At 44.1% G+C, this 25,401-nt stretch overlaps 2 protein-coding genes across 2 annotated transcripts in view; one reads left to right on the forward strand and one right to left on the reverse strand.

Annotated features, from left to right (window-relative positions):
• Positions 1-11,300: 11,300 nt before the first annotated feature.
• rasl11b (RAS-like, family 11, member B) lies at positions 11,301-13,397 on the forward strand. Its single transcript, XM_070832434.1, has 4 exons — positions 11,301-11,482; positions 11,579-11,635; positions 11,761-11,837; positions 12,345-13,397. Exons 1-4 carry the CDS (start codon positions 11,368-11,370, stop codon positions 12,840-12,842), a joined length of 747 nt encoding a protein of 248 aa, XP_070688535.1. The 5' UTR covers positions 11,301-11,367; the 3' UTR covers positions 12,843-13,397.
• A 1,572-nt stretch (positions 13,398-14,969) lies between these two features.
• scfd2 (sec1 family domain containing 2) overlaps positions 14,970-25,401 on the reverse strand; it is an 84,841-nt gene continuing 74,409 nt past the window's right edge. The window contains exons 7-9 of the mRNA XM_070832433.1: positions 21,483-21,617; positions 17,825-17,944; positions 14,970-15,353 (exon numbers count right to left, since the gene is read on the reverse strand). Coding sequence (XP_070688534.1) covers positions 15,261-15,353; positions 17,825-17,944; positions 21,483-21,617 — 348 coding nt within the window. The 3' untranslated portion in view covers positions 14,970-15,260. The remainder of the gene's footprint in view (positions 15,354-17,824; positions 17,945-21,482; positions 21,618-25,401) is intronic.

The raw sequence follows: 25,401 nt of genomic DNA on the forward strand, positions 1-25,401 counted from the left end.
GTCTTTCGTCAATTGCAATTTCATCATCAGGGTAATTTTTTCAGACTTGGAAAAACAGTGGACCAGCCATTCACCATTCATCTAATGTGCAGCTATTCTGCACTCAAACCACTAATTAGCTGATCTTAACGAAGAGAGGGAGGACATTAAAAGGTAAGTGTCCTCTCTGTGAAGCTCCGCAGGAGTCCCGGGCCCTCGGGACACTCTCATTCACCACCGGCTTTGTTTGAGCTTTCACAACAATCCCCCAGCAATTATCTCCTTAGCATTTACATGTGAACAAAAAAAACAAAAAGGAAAACAACAAATAATTTTGATTCTTCTTGACTTCAAAAGGTCTCGGGATGGAGAGAGGAATAAAAGCATTCGCAGAAAAACAGATAACAGAATAACAGGGCTGCCGTAGACGATGGGAGAGTTTCATTGTAGATCAGACGTTTGGTATGCACCACGGGTTTAGTGAGAAACTTGCTGATTGACGGTTTCTCATGGGTTTATTTATGAATAGTTTTGATTGACTGGGAAACAATTAGATGTGGTGGTAGCATGTGGGCTCTACGTTCCCAGACCGACTTTCTATTTCAGTCCAGTCTGTATTATTTCAGAGGCACTGTGGATGCAGATGCCCTTTCTCCTGACTCATACTGCTTTTATCGTCATTACTGATGGATATGTGGATATGGATAATACCCCCACTGTGAAAGAAAATGAACATTTCTTACATATTCATTGACATCGTGAAACCAGAATAGGCACAAAAGCAGCTCTGGTTCTGAACCTCTGATGCTCTGTTTCCAGCCCTGTTGATCAGGTCAGCTCATGTGTTGGCACGAGGCTTCAGATGAGTAGGCGGGTGAATTCACAATGCGTTTACGAGGAGTTTTAATCTCTTTCCTCCAGCATATGTGGTTGCCTCCTCCTGTTTGGATGGAGCTGACAGGACTTTTGTACCCACAACAGGATTCTCCGTCAGCCAGCAGGTGAACCTCTGAGGACCTTGTCGGTTGAGATCAGAAGTGGGGATGAATGCTTGGATTTTCATGTGGGCGCATGGGTACAACACACGGGGAGGAAATATTCACTACATATCGAGCGCAGAAAGTGTTTCCAGTAAACGAGGCTGGCTGCGTGACTAAAAGCACTGATGGCCTTCCTGTCGTTCAGCTGCTACAAAGAGAGGCAAATGAATTATGCATCATTTCCGTACCGCTGAGAAAATAATCCCCCAGTTTAGAATCTGCAGCCTGGTGACATTTGGCGAAGGCTTCTGAAACATCAAGGTTCAGAACGGTCTGTTAAGACGGTTTTGTAGGAGTTTACTTGTAACAAAGAAGCCTTTCTTTTTCACTCTATTAGAGCTGGGCTGTTCCAGAGCCCAAATCTGAATACGTTTGACAATCTCAGTGATTAAACATCCAATTTTGACTGTTTACTGTTAAAATTACTGCATCGTTTGTTTCTTCATTCACTCTAAAAGCTCTATGATATAAAAGACACATAAGCTGATAATTCCAGGCTTCCCACTTTGTTTGTACATTATTCAAACCCACGTCTTTGTGAGGGTGTGAGCAGGTAAGATAAGATGGCACATTCTTCACACAAAGGTGTCACAGTTGGCAAACGGGAAGAGGATGTATTGGGTGAGCTGAAATACTGGCAAAGCCTCATGGTAGAAATATCATAGCACTGTGGGGAAAATGATATTGTATTATAAGATGTGAGTCATTACCACAGACCTTCAGCACATAAATACTCTGCATAATTAATCTTTACTGGTATCTTGGTATTCAATCATGATTAAAGTGATCCAGTTATCATCCTTGTCAAGTTACAGTCCTCAAACTGTGCTCATGGTGCTCCCCAAACACTAAAACCTCATGGAATAAATGCCGCCTCTGTTGTATTAAGGAAAGTGAGGAGAAAAACAATAAGAACTTGGCCTGAACAGAGAGAGAACAGTAAGAGAGAAGAAGATGGGTGTGGGGCAGGGAGGTGAATTAGTAGTCGCACACACAAGCCCTGGCACACTTATTGGATTTTGGTACACGATGTTCCAAACAGGCTCATCTGGACTCTAGTTTACACGTACGGTACCGCTGCTTCTGTAAACAGAGGAGAAAGGCATGCTGGGTACTGGCTCTCAGCAGTCTGTGGCTGTACTCAAACACTGGCATGCTGGGCATCTGTTTTATGTGTTGTCTGTGGAACATACAGGGTTGATACAAAGAAAAGCATAAAATGTTCTGCATGACGAGAGTAAACACACAGACGCTAATGCGCATGTTCATTATGAATCACCCTGTTGTGGTTCAGGTTAGTCCATTCATTGTTCAGTGTGTAAGAAGAGACCAGAAAAACGTATTCACCCCCTTAGACGTTTTCATGTTTTCTTACCATGAATCATCAAAGTAGTCAAAGTAGATTTAACGGGACTTTTTACATTGATTAACAGGAAAAGGCCCTAAAAAGTGAAAACAGACCCCTACAAAGTCCTCTACTGTATATTACTTACAAACATAAAATACCAAATATTTGTTTGCATAATTATTCACCCCGTCCACATCAGTATTTAGTAGACGCACCTTTTTGGTTGTGATTACAGCCTTGGGTCAGAGTGGATAGGTGACTACCAGATTTCCTCATTCTTCTCTGCAAAAGTTGTTTGGGGGTGAATCAAGTTACAAAACAACAGCACATGAAACTTCCAAAATGAATATTTTAGACACTGTAGGGAAAAAAAGCCGGTGAATGCAATTTCCCAGAGCCCAAAGTGGTGTCTCTACAGTGCTTGTTTTGTCTGACCAATAATCAAAAACCAAAATGTTCTGAGTTTACAATGATACACAACAGAGAAAAGAGAGAAATGTTCAGTCAGGTGATGACCCTGCTCGAAACCTCAGCTACCCCAAAATGCACCTGTTGTGCTCCAAAACCACTTTCAGTCAGTAAGCCAGCGACAACCGCACAATAGCCACATTGTTCTCATGACACAAAGCAGGGAGCGGAGGAGTTCGCTGCGGCCACCTAATACAGGCAGGGCTACCAACTGCACCTGTGTGTGTGTGTGTGTGTGTGTGTGCTTGTACAGATGTGTGAATTTCAGTAAGTGCACATTATCATGTGGGTGACTCATAATGCAGTCAGATTAATACACAGCACCCAAATATTTATGTGATGTTCACTCAACAGTTTATTCAAACACCCAGGGTTGTGCCAGGTTAGAGTGTCATTAGATAATAGTGTCGGGCTAAATAAAGCGCTGGCCTAGTTTTTACCGACTGTTCACACCGTTCACACAAAATCCTTGATATAAAGGATGATAAAAGGTGAATGAATGGTTGCTCTTAATTTAGAACTAAGAGAATCTAATGAAACATGAGATGTCCGGATCTCTCGCTACTGACGGATTAGCACAATCCTGTCCCTCTAAGTGGCCTAAAATGGGTAGTTTATCAAAAATCTGTATGCCATTTGGAAGATTAACCCTCTCTCTCTCATGCACACACACACACACACACACACACGTATATACACACATGCTCATATACAATATCCCCTGCATATTTTCCTCATCTTTATGGCAGCTCCAGATTCCTGGGCTGCCCCTCTTCTCCTCTTGGGGATCGGCAGCGTTTTGTCCTAATCAACGGTCAACAACAATAGATCTGTTTGTATAACTGGGTGTCTACAGTGAGCTGAGATGGCTGCAGAAAGCATTGGAGCTTGACCCACTTTCCAGCCCCGTGAACCGCATTAATGCACTCTGCCAGGTGCTTGGGAGACTGGAGGTCGGCTCAGTGAACGCACCGAAGCCCTTATCTTCCTTTACACAGGCCAGGCTTAAGCTTCAGATTTTAATGTCGCAGGCTAAAAGAGGCTTTGTTTGATGTGTATGTCCCAACAGAAAAATACAAATACAAGTGTGTACATATACAGCACCTGATCATGTGGATACCGAAATGCAGTACTTTCCTTGTTGCAGCACAACAATAGCGTTAGTGTCAAGCTCTTTGAAAATGTAGACAATTCCAAAAAGAAACTCATTAATTGACTTTAATTACTCGCCCCAACTCTGTCACATGGGTCTTTAAACAACTCAAAATCCACACTTTCACTTCATATTTTGCATTCAATACACAAATGAACAGAAAATGAGACACTGGTGCATTTCCATCCATCTGTTTTCATGCACATTTTCAATTTGTGCAAAAAAGACCTTAGTGAAAACACTGCAAAGTTGAAAGTAAAGTAAATGGATGATAAAAACAAAAAGTGCAAGTGGATGCATGTGAACACATGACGTGAACTGATGAGGAGACTGTAACATCCCTCAAAGTAACACATGAAAAAAATAGAAATGCCATATTTTCACTCATGTTTTCCACGTTGTTTTTCATTTGGTTGAGGTTTGAGAGTCTGTGCAAACTTCACATAACTTCCAACATGACAGCAAAACATGCCGACCCCTAAACTATCACAAGAGCAGAGACGTGGCCTCAAATCCTAAAACTTTCCTCCTGGCTCATTGTTGATGTTTTTGAAACTCACCTCTGGTCTGTGAGCTTTAAAGTCACTGAGCTGGGAGGAAATTTGGGGATTTGCGGGGTAGATTTAACAAAAATCTGGCAATGTACCTTTAAAAGCATACAAATGCTGCAGTGAATGCATTCATTCTGTGAGGAACTGATTCATCATGTCTTTTGAATGCAATATCACTGGGCAGGAGTCTTCTGCAACATCTTGAGCTCCTCTCTGACGAAGTCTTTTTTCTTACCTGCTAGAGCTGAAAACATTCCTCAGAAAATAATCACCACGCTCACCTTGACTTTCTTTTGTGCATCTGATGAGTGGAATATCTGCCGCAGAGAAGCAGACCAGCTGCTTAGAAAACATTCGCGCAGGCGCTGTCCTCCATTATGCTACACATAAAGCGGCAAAAATCATGCCTGCTGACGTTTATCAGTTTTTATCAGCAATACGACTAAAATCTCAGCACCGCAAACCCAAAGCTGTCCTTTACAACGAAAGGACCTGAAGTGTTATTTTCAGTTAGTTGCCTGCCTGTGATGTGTGAAGCCTTAGGAAGAGACGGCTCTTTCTGTACGTGCTCAGTAGTTTGATGATCTCGGGGTCAAGTGGCACATGATGCTGTAGTGCTCCCTCCTTAGGGATGTCTGACGCATGTGGTTTTCTTTTTTCATTGCTCTTGGTGCCAATTTTCACGTAGAGTACAGTGTGTACCCTCCAAGAACATTGACTCGTCTCCTCCATTATTGCCCGGAGCATTTTGGCCCGTCTGTTGTCTCTTTCTCACTCTGTGGCAAACTAATGGCCCAGCTACACCACAACTCTTCCCTGCAGCAGACATAATGTGTTTCTGAGAGCCAAGCTGGAGGGAGGGGGGGTGGGGGGCGGGTGGGTTGGTTCACCAGCATCCAAGTATCATGTGTGGTGGGACTGGAGAGAAGCAGAGGGATGAGCTCACCTCATACAAACCACATAAATGTGTAGGATTGGACTTAAAATCTGACGGTCAACAACGTCCACATAATCATGGAAAAACGTCACGTTTAAGGAATTTACTGTACACAGAGGAGTCGACAAAAAGGTGGTGAGATTTTCATTTTCTGCCTCCAGCTACGTTTACACCTTTCACTTCCGCTAACACACACACACACACATACACAGATTAAAACACCCAGGGTCTGTGCTCTCACACACACTCTTCCTGCTGAGTGCCCTGGCGAAGGACAGTCGCTGTAGAGGGCGGTGACCTTGAGACTTTACGAGGACATTCGTCTCAGGCAGCCTCTGAATCAGCCATACACGCATAGTCATATGAAAATGGTGTAATTCTTTGTGCTTTGTCTGTGAGGCTGCTGCATAATAACTGAGATTATGCCAAAGAATGGCAGGCTGTGTGGGCGCACATATGCATATGAATGAATGTGTAGCTCTCAAGAGTGACTGTATATTGTCGTAATGAAGGTGGTTGAGGAGTTCCTTGCAACAGTCCACTGTTTCCGAGTCTGCCTGCATGTGCTGGAACTGTTTGGAGGACGGTTCTAGTAGTTTTAAAGGCAACTAAGGTAAAAAAAAAGGTGGAAGAGTGAAATTACGTGTCATCGAGTGATTGGTCAGGAAAAACACTGACAGCACATGTGCAAGTGCCTCCCCGCCTAACTGCTTCAGAACTCCAATAACTCAGAGCATTCACACATGGAAAAGAGACGAATAGTAATTCAAGAAGGGATTACTGAGCTGTGGACCCTCTGACGAAGCAGCTCAGGGTTTATCTCATAAATAAACTTTCTAACAAGTGACAGAAATACTAAAACAGATATCAACATTTCACTACCGGGTTGGTCACTAGTGAAAAGGTGCCTTGCTGGTCTATTCAGCTATCGCCAGGAGTTCATCCAGACCTAGGTCACTGACCAAAACACAGCATTTTTTTCTGTGTTTTGCGATGGTTCAGCCTGTTTATGCCATTAGATTTGTGTTCACAGGTGCCTAATCCACCTGTATTCAGGTTCATTCTCCCTGTGAGAGGTAATGACAGGACTGAGCCTGTCTGTCAGTTTGCACACAAAACTTTATTTAGTCTCGAAGACGCCGAACTGACAGGAAAGCTGCATCGGGGACGACGAAAGATGACAGATACATGTGTAAACTGTGAAAATAACACAGTGATTTAGGCTATCGATCAGGATAATGATGATGATAGATGTCTGACAAACGTCTGACTGGACACAGAATGAATATTTGGGAGCTTATTTTCCAAACTGCTCCTTTTATTCATTCTATATCTGCATCGGGCTGCACGTGAACAGCAGCACTTTCATCTTTATTCCTCACTCGGCTCTAGTTACTGGGGAGCTGGCGAGCTGAACGGGTCACTGTGTCCTGCTGAGCGCTGTGAAGAGGCCAGAACGGAGCTGTGATAACAGTCACAGCAGAGCTGGCATAATGAGAGCCAGAGCCCCATCTGAAACACACATTTCAGTTTCCCCTTCACCAAATACTGCACGCCATACCTGGTACATTATTACACGGCACACACAGTACTACTATGCATACAATTTATCATACTGTTTGTATCATTGGCAGTGTGTGAGGCAGCTCTTGGCGGTGGCTTTATTTCGTCCGCTCAGTAAACACATCCACAGATCAGAGCTCCAGCCCTGGCCCAGAATCAGCCCCCGAGGGAGCTGTCAGTCTGTATCAAACCACCACAGAGGCCCAACTCTGAACCTCGCTCTGCCTCCAGCATGAGCTCCAGCCCCGTTCAGTCTGGGCAGTAAAGCTGACTAGACGGACAGCCAGGGCCCGGGGGGTGGAGAGAGAGAGGCCCAAAACCATAAATCTCAACCACTGAACCCCGTGTCTAAACACAATGTGTCCAGAGCAGAGTGTCCCTGTCCGTCTGTGTGCCTCCGTCAGACTGATGATGACTTTATCAGATCACAACCCGGCTCCCAAGGTTTTTTTTTTTATAGACAAACTACATTAGAAATGAGTGTGTGAGTGTTTGTTGCCATGGATGCCTGAACAATAATGATTCATACAAACTGAGTCTGAAGCTGACATGATTAGTCACAGAGATATCCAGACATCCCTCTATCCACCGCTCCTTCAAAAAGTCATTTAAACTTGATGTTTTGATAGAAATTGATAACTTTCTATTCTTTAGCTAAATACTTTGTCCCGCACGACCTCTTTTTATGTCTAATGGGTGAACTGCAGGGGGCTGTTCGTGTGTGCTGATGACACCATTATTTATTAGAGGTATTAATAGCATCTCTTACCTTGAGTTTGTCGGACAAAAACATCAGCATCACCATCATTTTAGAAACATCTCTTGCCAGTCTCCTCCATCAGAACAATAAAAAACACCCATCTCACATCTAAACATTTTAAAAATCAAAGGCAAATATGCAGCGATCAAGTGATCAATTTCACCATGTTTTCACTCACAGGTTTTGCACGTGATAAGAAAAAAACAACTTCTCAATCAGGGAAAACAGGATAATCCCAGAGTTTAAAGTCTTACTTTAAATACATGTCTATGGTCACATGCACTCCAGACGTAAACAGGCCTGTCCTCTGTTACTGCTGCAACACCCGGTGCTTTTTGCCTGTCTGTCTCCTCTACATGCACACGGACATACGTGTTGGCACACATAAACAGTTTAGGCACTGACACGTGCACGTCAGTCCTCAGAAAGGAGAGTGGAAACCAATTATCAAGTGTTACGCCAGAAATCAGCTGTGGAATGTAAACAGGACGAGGGGAGCATGAATGAGAGAATCGAGATGATTTGATATATGAAATATTTTCCATCTTGTTTTTAAAGAAGTCGCCTTTGACTTCAGGTTAAAACCTTAGAGCTGGCATTCCTTGAGCGGGAGTGGGAAGGGGTGTGAGGTGGAGGGGGGGGTATTGTCATTCAAAGCCAGTGCCATAGTGCACACAACCCCCTAAACGCACCACTGACACCCCCCTGCCTCTGTTGACATTCAGAGGTATGCAAATGGTTGAACATGTTGGAGAGTTTACATTTCAATAAGAAAAAACAACCTCTCTTCCTTTGTGTGGGTCAAGAGCCGCTTGTGCCGGCATGCCAATACAGTTTCCATCGGTCATTGGAGATGCAAATGTGCTTGTAGATATAAACAAATATGCGAAGAGATCTATAAAACGATGCGTGAATGGATCTGCTTTTCACAATTACCCTCGCGCTTGTGCATCTGCTGCTGCAAGAGAGTCGAAAGAGTGAACAACTGGCCATCGATTCAATTATGAATAACATTTTATGGAACATTTAAAACTCCTTCCTGTCTGTTGCTAGAGTCCAAATTTGGAGTATTATGAATATTTTTTTTTTGTATTATTTAAAAATTGAAGTAGTTACATCTTTCCAGAGAGACTACAATATTACTACATCTAAGACTCAGTGTCAAATAATTGTCTCCTAACGGTCACCTTTGCAGACAATGATTAAAGGCAATGAGAATGATAAGCATCTATCATGATACTGATAAACAGATGACCGTGGCTCATGAGGTTCGCCCCCAGGGCAGCCTCAAACTGCCCCAGCCTCTGATATCCCAAATGACCACCCTTTGTGGGATCAGGCCCGGGGGCGAGTGTCGGCCGTAAGCCTCCTCTCAGCTCTGCTGTAAAAAGGGAAGGCCTCCTCGGGAAATCAGTCCTCACTTATGTGTCAACAAGGACATCCTTCTGAGAACACCTCCTCCTCCTGATTTCACCTGCCCCTCGTCCCCTCCGCCAAGCCCCAATTAACTCGACATTCCTCTGTTTGCACTGGATGCCCTGGATTCCCCCCTGATAATTGCCCACACCCCCACTTTACCCCCTCTAACATCTATTGTCACCTCTGTGTGAGTGACACTCTGAACCCTCGAGTCAGGCCTTGTTCTGCCCTGTTGTAGTTATAGTGGTCTGCCTTAACTCAAAGGTTTAGGGTTAAGGTATTTTAATTGACCTCCAGCCCTCCCTCAGGGAAAGTGAAGGCAACACCAGCCTACAGGCACCTCTGCACAGGCACTGGAGTGGAGCTCAGAGGAGTTACTGTTGTTTTTTCCAAATATAAAAAGTCACCATGTTGACTCTCTGCTGCTGAGTCATTTGCCATTTTTGTGCCTGTTGTGTACCAAATGGGTGAATCCTGACCCTCTCTTAGGATAACCAGCTAACACCAGCTCCACAGCATCCTCCTATTATCTGTCATCATTAACCTTCTCGCCTGGTTGCTAGAGGAGGGAACAACCGTGAATCCTTTTATCTTTGTGTGTAACAAACATGCTGCAGCGTGGGCTTGGATTACAAAATGCTGACACCTCACCCACATCGTTCATCTAAAAAGGCTTGAGCTTAATTTGTACTGCTTGTAAACTCCACTCAGGGAATCCAGTTTATATGTCAGCACATGTAGTATTTACTCACAATTAGCAAGAAAAAACATGCTCGGGTTTCCCATAAAGCTGCCGGGATGGAGTTCACTGTTCTCAGCTGTGATGTGGTTAAAGGGATATTTCTGTGCGTGCATGTGTGCACACCTTGCACACCATGTCTGCTCACGAATCCTGGCCGCTAATTTCATATTTCTGCGCAGCCGCCTGTCATCAGCACTCTTATCAAAAATACATACCAGACCATAATCAGAAGGACTGGATGCCAAAATACCTCAGAGCACATGAGCTCAAATGAAAGATGGGAGAGAGAGAGAGAGAGAGGGAGAAAGGGAGGCTTGTGGGGGATGTGACAGAGAAGGCAGAGGGAAATGGGACAAAGAGATAAATCAGAGCAACAAACAGCTGCTGTCATGTAAAAAAAAATCAGCAAATGTTTTATTATGTTGCAGTGACTCTCATTTTACTGCTCTGATGCCATTATTGGATAAGTGGCTGAATTATTGTTTCATTTCTGAATGTGGAGGCTACCTTTCACATGCACGGCATGAATGCTTGCATGAGTTCTTGTAAGGTATGTGTGTGTGTGTGTGTGTGTGTGTGTGTGTGGGAGGAGAGGGAAGGGGAGGGGAGGGGAGGGGGGGGATTGTATTTGTACAACATCAGGAGCCATTAACCCCCTGTGTGGCAGATTCACGGGTGTAGGGGCATGTCTGAACAGGTTACAGGCTGCAACACAACACTGGGAGGTTGAGCAGGATCAGTCAGCATCCTGTGACTCCACACAAAGATGGAAGAGTGAAACATGTGTGAGGAGGAAAAAAGCAGCTAGTTGCATTTTTGAGGATGTGATTAATGCTCCAATAATGTGGGCAAACTATTAGTAGTTTACTTTGACTTCTCACTTCGAAATAAGATCATTATTATTATTATTATTATCATTATTTACTATTGTTGTTGTTATATTTTGAATAGAATACCTATAACTCTAGAGCAGCAGTCAAGTTGCTGTAAAAAAAACACCTTTTTTTCTGTCCTGCCTCCCAAAGAAAGGCTGTTTTGTCAGGACACCGGCTGGAGGTCCCACCTGTTGCAGGAGCGTTTCTTGCTTGCGCGCAGCCTGCACGTCCACGTGTAGGCGGAGGCGCACGAGGGAGGAGGAGGGGGGGGGTCACCGGCGTCCAATCAGATGTGACCGCCGCTCGAGCGCTATAAAAGCCGTGTGCGCCTCTCCGCTGCAGCATTCAGTCTGTCCGCTGTGCGCACCGGGACCACTCCATGCACCTCCTCCTCCTCCTCCTCCTCCTCCTCCTCCAGAACTAGTGATACAGGATTATCTACATCAGTCTGATCTGAAGCCTTTCTCCCTCAGACCTGAAGGACTTTAGTCTCATCTTCGCTTTCTGGAACAGAACTGACTGAAAGGAAAAGATGCGTCTCATCCAGAACATGACGACCATCGCGGAGTATCCAGCACCTGAGTACGCGGTGCCCAGCCGGGCCATAAAGATGGCTGTGATAGGAGGCAGCGGCGTTGGGAAAACAGGTAAGAAGTCTTACCCCTCTTGGTGGTGGAGTGATTTATCTTCCCAGTATTCTGCCTTATATTTGTCTAATACTGTGTCGCTTTTCTCTTCTTCAGCGCTCGTCGTGAGATTCTTAACGAGGCGCTTCATCGGAGATTATGAGAGAAATGCTGGTGAGTAACTGAGCGGTTCAGTTTTGAAGTAGCAGAGCAGTAGTATGTTTTTTTTATTTTTAACTGGCACTCCTAAATGGTGTGACTATGGTGTTAAAAGTCGTTTTTCTTCCGTGTGTGTGCAGGTAATCTCTACTCCAGAGAGGTCCAGGTGGAAGGAGAGCAGGTGACCATCCAGGTTCAAGACACTCCTGGTGTGGAGGTGAGATCCTCCTCTCCTCAGACAGAAAACAGATCACGATTCATTTCCCCTGAGCCGACTGTAAGGCTGTAACACATGGGAATCAGTTTAAGATCTGGGGATGATCCAGCACAGAGATGATATAATCTGATTCACCGTCTTCACTGTCAGCCTCTCTCCACTGGGCACCAACACTGAAGAAAAGTGCGTGTTTGTATATTTTGTGCTGAAGCAGAGCCCCTCAGTCTGCCGGTCTAATCTCCCATTTAGGCTAATGGATGTCTGAGGCCAGGGTAAATGATACCCTGATCCAGATCCAGACTCCTCAATCACCCACACCTCTCTGTTGTGCAGGAGTAACCCAATAGCTCCCGTCTGCCTCTGTCAGCATTCCTGTCATTACTAAAGATCAGTTGCACAGTCGGGGAATGTTTAATCTGGTGATTTTAGTTCAGGACAGAGAATATTTCTCTAAGTAAGTGTGCTGGGTTGCATTTTAATCAGTCTCTCTTTGTCTTTCCTTCCCAGATGACTGATAATGGCATCAGTCTGCCTGATCACGTGACCTGCTCCATCCAGTGGGCGGACGCAGTGGTGCTGGTGTACTCTGTGACAGACCGCCGCAGCTTTGATTTGATCGATCAGCTGCATCAGCTGGTTGTTCGTGTCGGCGGCGCCAACATGCCCCCAGTAATCCTCCTGGCCAACAAGGCGGACCTGCTGCACCTGAGGCGGGTCGACTCCCAGCAGGGCCCTTTGCTGGCGGGAACTCTGGGCTGCTCTTTCTATGAAGTGTCTGCCAGCGAGGACTACAGCCAGGTGCACAGGGCTTTCCACAGGCTGTGCTGCCAGCTAGCCAAGCAGCCGCCTCCAGCCCCCATCTCCTCACACAACTCTGCCGGCGCCGCCACGGAGAAGAGGCGCTCGCCTCTCATCCCCAGGCCAAAGTCTCCCAACATGCAAGACCTGAAGAGACGCTTCAAGCAAGCGCTGTCGGCAAAAGTCAGGACTGTCACCTCGGTGTGAGCAGAACTAGAGGCTGAAAGTGGTCCAGAGTGGCCGCGGGAAGAAAGAAAGCATTGAAGGTGGAAGAGAAAGGAGGACAGAGAAGATTCATGCTTCTCCACTGAAGTCCTGGACCAGTCTGGCAGAGGAAGAACAGGCAGGTGTGAAATGAACAGTGCTAGGCTCTAAAAAGCAGGAGGCTGGTGAATTTTTCTAGAGGTGATGACCTCTAAGTGGGCAGGTGTCTGTCCTGTCAGACACGGTGTGTGACGAGAAGCGGTGAGGATGTTCGCCGTCTGTTCGGGTGTACAAACAACGCCTGAGGACACAGAAGCGGCCGTGTGAGGCTGACTGGACCTCAGAGGCTGCCTGTAAAATCAAAAACTGTAAAACTCTCCTGGCAACAGCAGCTCTGAAGGACTCTCCTGTTTATTTTTAGCTGTGTTGCCCGTTGTGGCAGCTCTTCATTCAGACTGCTGCTACATGGCACCGCTAATATTATTCTAGCAGCCACTTGAGCCAGGGCTCTGTGCAGCCGTGTGTGTGTGTGTGTGTGCTGTCTCTTGTATGTCAATACCTGCAGTATATTTTTGCAGAACCATTATTGTGCATGAGGAGGTGGGGGTGGGGGTGGGGTTACAGGGGACAGCAGACACAGTATGTAGCTGTTATTATCACTGATGCACTTTATTAAAGGAATAATCCAAAGGGCCCATTGTTATTTATTTGTTACAAACTCGTGTTTGTTCACAATAAAATGATGATGAATTGGACTACGTCTCTTGCTTTTCATTTATCAGTGTATTAATGTGTGTTTGACTGCAGAAACAAACACACACGAACCAAACAAACCTTCACTTTGAGTCTATGTGACGTCCGCGGCTCCATAAGACTATGAGAAACATCTCTGCTGCTGTCAAAAGGCAGACTCACACAGAAAAAGTCTGATTTCTAAATGACCCTATAGTTAACAGCACTTGTGAATAGCAGTGAAGACAATAGAAGCATGACTGTACAGCCGCCTCTCAGCTCCTGAGATCTGTCTACAGCGAGAAAGCTGCTGCAGTCCTTGACCCCAGAAAATCAGTTTAACAAAAAAAGCTGTTAAAACATCCCGAGTCAACAGCACTGGAAGAGTTCATGTTAGCTTTTATTAGGCACTCCTCTGAGAATAACAAGCTCTTGCAAGTAGAGGAGAAAATTATATCAATCAATCAATCAATCTTTATTTATATAGCGCCAATCCATAACAGTGTTTATCTCAACAGCAGGTTTAGACCAAACTCTTTAATTAAGAGAGAGATCCAACGATTCAAGAATCCTCACATGAGCAAGGATCAGATATTATATTAGGCAACAGTGGCAGGAGAAACTCCCCTTTAACAGGAAGAAGCCTCGAACAGAACCAGGCTCAGAGGGGGGAGTTGGTTGGAGGTTGGACAGAGAGAGAGTGTGTGTGGGGGGGGGGTGCACAAGCAAAGGAATATGACTAATAACTAGCAATATGGCAACAGTGAAAAATGAATAATAATAACACAACTAATATTAATGGGAAGTGATAGGAAGTACTTTTCCAATAATCCTGAATGTATGTGCGAGTTAAGTTACATTTCAGTTTATTTACAATTCAAACTTTAATAAACCCTGAATATCCTGCAGCAGAGTCTCAGAACACAGGATCTCCCCACATAGACTCTTGTTACTCACAGTCGATTCAGGTGTGTAGGAGGGTGAAATTACTGAGCTGTGGCAGAGGTGATTCACATTGGAGAGAATAGAATAGAATAGAGTATCAAGAGTGTAGGATGGCGAGAAAGAGAGAGAGGGAGGGAGAGAGAGAGAGAGAGAGGGAGGGGGCAGGAGGATGTAGGCAAGCTTCAGGTGTGAGCAAATTAGTGGCCTTGGCAGACAGTGTGAAACGACTTGTTAATTATTCTGCCCTTATTTGTCACCATACATGTGGCCGGGTGTGAAAAGACGCTAACAGAGAGTGTGTATTCTCTCCATCACAGCAGCGTGCTGTTCACCCCTTCACCTGTAATGAGTTCACACACATGGCCAGAGCTTTTAACACGGCCTGCTTTACTGCATGTGCTAACAAAAGACAGCATCACAAAACAAGACGAGGGTCTGAAAAGCACATGGTTTTATTGTATGAACATCTGATCCACGCAGCGCTCGATGTTCTGGCTTTTGACAGATTTCTGTTGGGCTTTATTGCCTCCAAGAAAAATAAAACTTTCACTTTACGGTTAATTTTAGGATTAAATCTGACAGAACACATTTGACATGAACAGGATAGGAATGTAGCTTCATTTGCATATTGTTTCCATGATTTCCTCTTATTGGCGACTCCCATTGAAACTCACACCAGACGATGTTTTTGCGGTGCATGTGTCCCTCCACGTGTGCACGCGTGCGTTTCCATGTGACGGCCTTTTACACACCGATATCAGGCTGCAGCCTTTGGGTGGTGAAGAGCAGCTCGGGGACATCTGTCGGTCTCAGTAATCTGGTGGAAAGAACCAGCACCTGCAGCAGAGCACAACACACTCATTAAAGTCAAAGTGAGTCACTGCGTGGAAGTCGACACTAATAAAAGGGTGAGTAATTTGCAAATTGCCAATTAACAAGGTGCATGAATCAGGTGCCTTGGCAGCTGGTTTATCCTCTTCATTTGACGATTTCATTCATCCATCAATACATTTAGAATAATTAAATATAAAGCAAAGGGAGTGCTTCTCTGATTAGTACTGTTCTTTTTAATTCCTTTCACATTGTGGTTCCTTCACTTTACTTTACTTTCACCAGGATAACCCAGTCAGTATCGATTCTAATTTCCAGGAAGTCCTGGATACTGATGTTGAAAAGAAAGAACAGAACAACATAAAAGTGAGAATATGCAAGATTGCCATCGCATTGTGTAATAAGGCGTACGTCTGAGAAGGTTTAGGGAACGTTTGTAACCACTGAGAATGCAAGCTGTGCAGTTTTTCTTCTATGAAAAGAAGCAAACCACTGCCACAAACTTTTTACATTCCCTTAATGTCCACAGGGGGTGAGAGTTTGGAAAGTTCTGCAATGTGTGAAGAATTATAGAATTTGGAGTGGATCCAGGAGTTTTTAATGCTTTGTTTAAGATTTGACATTTCACATTAACTGCTGCAAAAAATGCTGCTTGAACGAAAAACAAAACCTCCCCTATGGGGCATTTCTATATTTCTCACGGCTGTTTATCATTATCGTGTGTTTTGATGCAGATGAGCAAACCTGAGTTAGTTCATTTGAAGTTTGTCCCCTCTGGTTGCTTTCTAATTCAAATAAGAACCCCACTCCTCTTGTGTTGTATAAGAGTCTCTGCAGCAGTGTTGTTTTAACTCTGGGTCAACACCTAAAGTTGGCAGTGGGCCTGTTTGTAGTGGCAGAGTCAGTAAATTTCAGAGGCATTTTGTCCAAGTGCAGGACCAGAACTCTGGTTTTAGTGTAACTGTTCATCAACGTCTGGTCCAACAGCCGTCATACGTACAGACTTGATACAGCATGTCGAGCATTTATGTGCCACAGTTAAAGTGTGTGTGTGTGTGTGTGTGTGTGTGTGTGCTGAGGTCAGTGTGTGTGTGGGCCTGCAGGTTATTGTATAAGCTGGTCTTTATTCAGTTTTCCTGATTACACACGGAAGGCTTTGATCCTTGCCAGGCCTTTCATTGCCTCTGGCCTCCTTCTCGAAGCCTTTTATTAAGACAAACCCACATCTCCCGGCCTGACCTCCCCACTCTCCTTCCTCACACTCCTCTCACACAGAGAAGACGCATTCATCTGCATGAAGCGTCAGTGTGGTCTGCATACGTAATCACCACTCAAACACACAGGCAGACAGACACAACATCTCACGTATGCAAATGCTGTTAATACGCGTAAAGATCAGATGACGCCCTCACCCTCACACCTGATCTGAGCAACCTGCGTATGTAGGTCAGTGTTTATGTTCGACTACCCAGTCGGAAATCTGTCTGAAGGGGGGGGCTGTAAACCTGCCCTCTGAGGGTCATCTCAATGTGCCAGTCTCTCCTCATCTTTATCTCTGACTTTTAGACGTTTTATGACTCAAGAGACAACTTCAATTCAATGTCAATACAATTCAGTAGACTGCATTTCTGTCAGTGACTTTGTTTGTTAATGATCGCAAAGTAAGCTTTGAACAGTTTTTCGCATTTCTGACGGAACATGAATGCCTTTGGAAGTGGATACTGAGATATCAACACAAACTCTGCATCTGCAATGCTTTCAGTTGATACATCAATAATGTATCCTTCTGCAAGTCAAAGCGTCAAGAAATGTAGGTCAGAGATGCTCACCTTACTTTGTTATTTAGACACTGGCCTGTGTGTGTTTCACTTTTAATAGTTAACTAACCAAAAGCTCCATCAGTGTTTCACAGTATTCATTTTTATTCTCTGGAATAAAAACATCAAGCACATTTTCAAAGTTCTGCAATGGCAGGTTCAAATAAATGGAGGCCTTGCACACAACTTCCCAAACAAATCCATCATCTCTATCGCTACAGCATTGTTTTATTTACTTCTTGCCAGTGATGGAAGACATATCCTCGTCTTTAACTTAAGTAAAAGTAGAAAAGTCCTTAAAAAGTACTTAAAATATAGACACATAGAAGTAGATCAAAGTATGTACATATAACTACACTCAAACAGTTTAAAAGTACTAGTTGTGCAGACAGAGTGGTGCAGATTATTATTATCAATGCATTAACATGTAAGTCACATTGTAATGTTGTAGCTCCAGTAAAGCTGGTGCTAATACATAACATCTGAACTCTGAAATCTGAGTAACTACCGACTATAGTTGTCAAATAAATGTAATAGACTGTCGACAGTTTCTTCCAAAACATCACCCTCAGGTCTGAATAGGACTGAAACTGGCATAGAGACAAAGTAGGAAACACAGACTCGACTATGCAGCGGTTGTGCAGACTGCTGCGCTCTCACCTGGGTCCCTGGTTTGTGTGTGGTAACAGTCTCTTTGATGAGACGAAGCTCTGAAGGCGAGACTCCCCCCACCAGGAAGAGGAAGAGCAGAGGGTTGTCGCTGGGATGTGGACGACTCACCTGGAGTTAAGACGGGACATTGTGATTGGTTAGTGTATTGTTAGGCCATCAGAGGTGCTGATTCTGTTTTCTATTATAGAAGAATCTGAGATAAACAACCCTTTTTGTCCTGACAACACTTAATCATTTCCTCTCCATGTTTTTATCTGTGGCTCTCTCCGTGTCTTGATGCTGACTCACAGCTGTCCAGCTGAGCAGCTGTGATTTTGTGGTGATACTGATGAGCGTGGACACAGGTTACACTGGTGTTACGTTGGCTGACACGTGGGCATTTAAGCAGGTGTACAAACACACACACACACACACACACTCTATCATATAACACATGCAGACAGAAAAACAAATGTGCCACATCGCCTGTGTCAGGACGCTCTCACAGACTCGGACATTTGCTGGCGCAGCAAAAACATTATAGACTGACACTTTAAGATTCATTTTAACAGCAGGGCAACAGTCTGCTGTTTCTGCTGAGTGTGATTGGCTGTTGGGGAATAGTCAGGACACATCTGCAGCCTCTGAATGCTAACCGAGCAATCAGAGCTGCAGGGGGCGGACCCGAGGAGAGTGTGGCTGTACACGTGTCGCACCAGCAGGCTGGGGTGAAGCATGTCAAGGATGATTCAACATGTGTTTGTGGGAAAAAAATGTGTGAACCAATGTTTTCTACTGTATTCTGATCATGTTTTATTTAGTGCTGCAGACGGATTCTGAGGACCCCATCACAGATGCAACAACTCCATGTGCTCGTAGATCACCACATGTAGGTTTGCTACATCCATGGACACACTGCACCAGCGACTGTCTGAACCATGTGTGCTGCCATGGGGAAGACATGCCACTTTTCCACCAAGGCAGCTCCGGGGCCGGTCCTAATATCGAAGCAGTCTTTTGCGTTTTGACAACAAAAGGACCAACACTTTGAGGGTATAGAACCAAGAACTGCTTACAGCAGACCAACTAAAACTTTGTGACTACCACTTTTAAAAAACAAAAAAACAAATAAAAATCAAAACAACAATGGTCCGTGGAGGAGACTGCCTCCTTACATTGTATGTTCGCAAAGCCAGGAGCAACACTGGTAAGACCCGATGTAGTCCGCCATTGTTGTCGTTGTGCTGGAAGTTGGCGCTGGCGTTCCTGGGAAAGCTGAGATGTACACTGTGATATAATGACTTGGCTCTCTAGCTCGTGGAAAAGCAAACCGGTTCACAAGTTGAACAAACTGCAAACCGGCACTGGCTCCAGTCCAGAACCAGAAGTGAGTTCTCGTTGGGTGAAAAGGGTAGGGAGGATCGGGCTGAAGTGCACACGGATGAAGTGTCCTTATGTGCCGCTAAGGATGAGTGTGTCTTGGTCCTGATGACTCACTGTCTCATTCAATTTTCTTGATGTAATTTTTTTTTTGAATATCCAGCAGCTGGCAGTGAGCTGCCTTTGTGTAAGACCAGACCCCCACTATACCAGTGGTTCTTAGCTGGTCTACCCTCAGGATCCAGATTTTCTTTTTGATGTAAGGTCACACTCAACGCATAAATCATCTTAAAACACATTCAGCTGATTTTCCTTCATCTATTCTGCCTGTCAGTGGATTCAAACTCAGGACCGTCTTGCCATGAGGAGTCAACAAATAAACAAAACAATACCACTTTGAAATATAGTGACATTATGGCGCTTTAAAATAAAAGTGCTGCTCCACAATTTCACTACATTTTAAAGTATTTCTTTATTTGGACAAATATGACTCGCAACCAACCTAACCTAACAACCAACTCAGAGCAGACTGGTGTGTTGTGGTCACCCAGAAGGGTCCCAAAGCAGTGGGCCACACTGTTATTTCCTGTTACTATACATGAAAAATGTGGCTTCACCACTGAGTCACCCATCTGCCTCATGGAGCGTAGTAAGCAAACAGCTACCTGTGCTCCATAAATGTGAGATATCCGGTGACTTAAGATGTATATTTGGTTGCTGGTCAGATTGAGGAACCACAGCTGAATTGTCTAATGGAGGAGCAGGAGCCAGATCTCCTGTACAACTGGGACTCAGTCTTAACAAAGACTAAACATTAGACACCAGACACAAACTCACACACACACCACTCGGTCACAGACAGTTTAAAATGATGATGTTTGGGCAACGGTGCATGAGCTCACACTTGGTCATAATCTAAACTGCAGGGTCCAGTGTGCAAACTGAACAGCACACAGAAGGCTCTGTGGTTAAAAATAGAACTTTTATTGGGTTGTTTCATTGCATAAAGGGTATGCACTGTGCTCCTATAGAATCCTCCAAGCTCAGGTTTATAGGTTTAGTGTGTCTGAGTTTGGGGATCGAGGGCCAAGTTTCTAAATTTGTGTAAAACCAGGCCACTGTTACACAACCAGTCTAATACCCCCCCCCCCCCCCCCCGTCCCTCCCAGTAATCATCAGTTTAAGCAGGCCCAGATGTGGGATAATCAGACCGTGGATAGTGATCTGCCCTGCGGTGGATTTACATTACCCATAAGCCAAAAAAATTTGACCACATTCTTAATATGAACCAAAAATTTAGGTCTCTGTGTTCTTCCTCTGATGCTTTCAAAACTTTATAAGAAAGAATGAAAAACTAAATAAATGACGGAAAAAATGGATTAAAACCAGTCAAGCAGCTTTGGGTGTCTGGATGACCCATAAAATTATTCAGAAACATGAAATTTTTCTGGTTGCGCCTTCTGTTGAGATGAAGAAGTGTTCTCTTTGAGGGACAACTGGGCAGTGCAGATGTAAAAAGCCCTCGACCACGACAGTAGGGTTCAATTCCCTGCTGCCATGATTCTTGACTGAGTGCCAAAGTGAACAGTTTTCAGAGATCGAAGACAGAAAGACGCAGAGAAAGATCACATTTTCGTCACAGGGCTTTACTTTCCCGTTAGTTCTTTGGCTTGAGGGGGGGAAATGGGATGGGATCTTTTTTTTTTCTTTTCCCGGAGCCCATGTAGTGAGGCAAACTGTGCTTTCTAAGTGTGAAATGAAAAGAAGCAGCTGTAGACTCCATGTGGAGACATGTGGCTGGTTGTCCTATAAAGTGTGGTCCTCGTGCAAATGGTCGTTGTATTGTGTTTTTCTTTCATCTCCAGATAGCAGAATCAGTAATTGTGCTACATGGCAATTATTGCAATTGTGTGAGCAGTGATGATAATAAAACACACTGAGTGAAATGTTCAGGCTTTTGATCTGTTGCTCATATTACTGTAAATATGCTGTAGATCAAAATGGAGCGTCTCTGTGTCTAAGGGTAGAACTGTGGTTACAAGTGGAGGGTAAATACAGGTTACACATTGCTGCTTTTGATGGTTTAATTGGCCTTCTATGGTAAACACTGTATACGCGCAGACATGAGGAGCTGACTCAGCAGATTGTCAAATCAGGTCAAGTTCAAGCAGTGGAAGAAGGCACTTCACTGTCCACACCAGGCGGTTGACAAAAGGCAAGCTTAAGAGGATGTGCCGGAGCTGACCCCCTTACATACAAATGTGTCGGCGTGTGAGCGATGTCTGACCTTCATGAACATGCTGAAGCCGGTCTTGAGCAGGTCTGTGAGGCCCCCAGACATGTGCTCGATGTCCGGACATTCAAGTCTGTCAGGGTGGAAGACTTCCTCCAGGATCTGCCGCAGGAAAGGACAATAGGTCGCCTGCAAACAACAAACAGCACACTTGAACACGACAGTCAGTTACCATCCGAAAATACCTGCACGCTGACAGTGTTTTATTTTTTATATGAAGACATGTCAAGTGTGACATTCTGCTGTAAACAATCAGTATTTGAATATGTGTGTAGAAATATGATCGAGAGGCAATTGGTGACTTGTTGTTTCCCGCAGAGTGCCCTTCTGTTAGCCTCTGAATGTTTATGTGAATGGCCGTGGGTGTGTGAGAGACAGTGGAGTTATAAACAGCTCTGCTTGACCAAACAGGCCACTGCCTGATGAGTCACTCCAGGAGGAACTTGAGCGCTGCTGCAATCACGACCTGCACTGCTGGCCGGCTAAAATCAGTACTTCTGTCTATTGTTAGCGAGCGTTAAAGCGGATGAATGAACTCAAGAATCGATTTCTGTCAGGGCTGAAAAGTCCTGGTAGAAGTCCTGAAAACATGTTTCTCTCTGTGGCACTAACAAAAACTATCCAATCAACCATTATGATATAAGCGTGATACTACATGACACCTGCTATAATTCTGGGTAATGTAAAAACCCTTCAGTCATCGCTCCAAAGAAAAAAGTTCACTGCACAGTCTGTGGATTATTCAGATTACTAAGGACATTGTCCATCTGGAACAAGATTTTGTTGTTGAGTTTTTAGCCATAGAGGCACAACGCTTTTAAGTCCAGCCTGCACAAGGGGGGGGGGGGGGGGGACCGCACATCACATTGAGTTTGTATTGCGTGACAGTGCCTCATAGCAAACAACAGAAAAATGCCTAAAAGCTGCTTTGTGGTGGGATGCTCTAGAAGAACTACGTTTTTAGAAGCTGCTGAAGCGAGCAAAAAAAAAGAGCTTTTAAGAAAACAAAAGTGTATAATGTTACAGGTAGAAAGACGTGAGTCATCACTGACATCACTGACCAAAGGCATCATCATACATAACAACATAGAAAAGGTGCAGCGTCTTTACTCACTATGAATATGAGGTGTGCATATTTGTACAGTTATAGGAGTCTTTACTGATTAGTGATGTTGTTAGCTGGCTGGCCTGCTAATCTCTGCACTAATCCTGAGGCCAAAAGATGTTGGTGTTAATATTGTGAAATACTTTTGTTGTGCACCAGCTACTTATTTAGTTTTGCTTTCTCTGCCTTTTGAGCAGTCATGGAAAAAGATAACGTCACAGGACGGTGAAATCAGTTCATAAAGACAGACAAGACAACCGGAAGGGAAAACAATTAATCACTTCTGGCAACTGAATTGGATAATTTCTTCAAGATAAGCATGGGACAGTGAGACTTCCTCTCCGGTAGACATAATGGTGGGCTGAAATAATAATTTGACATGCTGAAATCTGATATTTTCATCTAGCTGAAGGGATTTTGTTAGCGTTTCAGCCCTTGGTTGCAAATTGTGTCGCTGATTGTTTTCTCCTTCGTTTGGTGTGGAGTACGATGCGCTGCACTCATAGACTGAATAAAACAGGTTGCGCTTTGTCTTTGTGATTGCTGTGTAACTCCAGTGACGGCAGTGCTGCTCAGCTCTGTCCACACTCCTGAATAAAATATCTTAACAACTATAAGACAGATTCCCGTCAAACTGTGTGCTGACATTCGTAGTTCCCTGAGCTTCCAGACCTTCTGACATTTCTCGTGGTGCCACCGTGAGGTTCACATTTGTATTTCTATGTGAAACATCTCAACTACTACTGGAGGGGTCACCCTCCCCGGTCACTTATGTGATGCAAAAGGAACATGCTAAACTAAGATGGTGAACATGGCAAACATTATATCTGCTAAACATCAACATTGTCATTGTGTGCATGTTGGCATGTTGTTAGCAGCATTTAGCTCAAAGTACATTTTACTTAAGTGCACCCTCACAGAGACGCTAGTGTGGCTGTAGACTCATGGTCTAGTTTTCGTAGCAATAGAGAGCAATAAAATAAAATAGAGCAATAGAGCTGGGGTTTGAAAAAAACACATATGAACGCTTTAGGTCAGGCATATTTGACCCTTTTTTTCATTAAGCTAAGAGTGTTTGTACTGATGAAAAACAGCCATAGTTTTCTTATGCACAAAAACATATTGAGACCGTTATATGGCACAAGCTGCCCCTCCAAAACAGTCAACAGCGCCTGGCTCACTTTTCCATAGTAACGAGCTGCCTCACTTTCACAAGCACGGCATTTCATCAGTTTTTCTGGTCGTTTCGACTGTGAAATATTGATGTCCTTGAACAAGCTGAATTGCTGAACCTCAACTAAAGCTCCATAAATGCCCTTGTACTCTTAAAAGGTGATTCAAGAAGAAAAGAACTATGTTACAGTAACAGGGACTCAGCTTTTTCTGCCTGGCTACCCAGGACAGAATGTACCATTTATAGACCGCAAAGCTCAAAGGATCTAGTATTGTAGCCAAAAATCTTTTTTCATGGGAGTGAAGTTTGCTGTCTCAGAGAACAATAAAAGACCCAGATAAGACTTGGCAGAGGTTTATTTGAGTGCTCTGAATAGCATTAGTCTTAAAATAGACGGGCCGAATTACTTGCACTATGGGAACACTGAATAACTTTCCTAATTTTGCAAGAGGCTAGAGTTGGTGACATATCAAGGCTGTAAGCCAGAATGTGAACATAACTTTGGATCTTTTCAAAGTAACATCTGAACTCTTGGCTACATCTATCTCGCTGTTGATTCAACTATTAAACACACACACACACACACACACACACACACACACAGTGTTGTCCAAATGTTAATGCATCCAGGTGTTTTTGCCCACAGGCATCCTCTCACCTAAATATGGAGTATCGGTATCATTCTTAACTGACGTCTCACAGCCTCCCACTTCTCTCGTCCCACAGGAGCAGCCAAATTAGGCCTCGGGAAATCCTGGTCACGTTGCATAAATCATGACTTACATAAACTTTTTTTTGTTGTTTTTTTTAGAATTATATAAACTAACATTTTCCACTATCAACACGACTTTGCTGCATGGGTCAGCCTGCGCAAACTAAGCTGGAATTAAACACATTAGTGATTCACCTCCGGCTAAATACCACGCTCACACATGCACATACACAACCAACAGCATCGCATAAACAACGAATGTAATCCACAGACACGCACACTCCATTTTCATGTGCTATCCAAAAAGCTAAAAACAATCCCATTAAATCACCACCACAAACACCCACACGATGAAAACAATGCTAGAATTAGTCATATGATAATACCAGTGCTTAAATATTTGTCTGGCACGCACACACACACACACACACACACACACACACACACACACACACACACACAGGTTTTCTTGGTGTAAAGGTGAACGAACAAATTATTGTTCCAAAACAACAGTAGATCGAAAACACACACACACAAAGCACAAAACAGAGAAAGAACAAACTGAATGTCTTTGGTCAAAATTAGAATGAAGCTGTACTATGCATCTCATTTGAATCCATTAAAAACACAGCACAGCATGCAACATGTGTACTGTGCTCTTTTTTCTCTTCTATAAAAAGACTACAGCATGTTCTCCTCCGAGGCTCTCTTATTAACACGCTATATCTTGTTTGTTAAATCCTCACAAAGGCCATGTGCAAAAATGACGATTTGTGGTTTGACAGGAGCTTATGTGCTGAACAATTCCAGGGCAGTGACTTCCTGAAGTGTCCGCTGAGTGTCTGGCAACCTCGCAGTGATGACAAGACTCCAGAGAAGTCACTGGTCTGCACAAAAAAAAAAGTCTTATTATTCCTTTAAA

The sequence above is a fragment of the Pempheris klunzingeri genome, chromosome 6 (assembly GCF_042242105.1).
Source record: "Pempheris klunzingeri isolate RE-2024b chromosome 6, fPemKlu1.hap1, whole genome shotgun sequence".
In the NCBI taxonomy this organism is placed as follows: domain Eukaryota; kingdom Metazoa; phylum Chordata; class Actinopteri; order Acropomatiformes; family Pempheridae; genus Pempheris; species Pempheris klunzingeri.

Bases quoted from the DNA above. Each gene is read 5' to 3' on its own strand.
- rasl11b (XM_070832434.1), top strand. From the start codon at position 11,368: ATGCGTCTCATCCAGAACATGACGACCATCGCGGAGTATCCAGCACCT. The intron at 11,483-11,578 runs GTAAGAAGTCTT...TCTCTTCTTCAG, and splicing joins CAGCGGCGTTGGGAAAACAG to CGCTCGTCGTGAGATTCTTA. The intron at 11,636-11,760 runs GTGAGTAACTGA...GTGTGTGTGCAG, and splicing joins AGATTATGAGAGAAATGCTG to GTAATCTCTACTCCAGAGAG.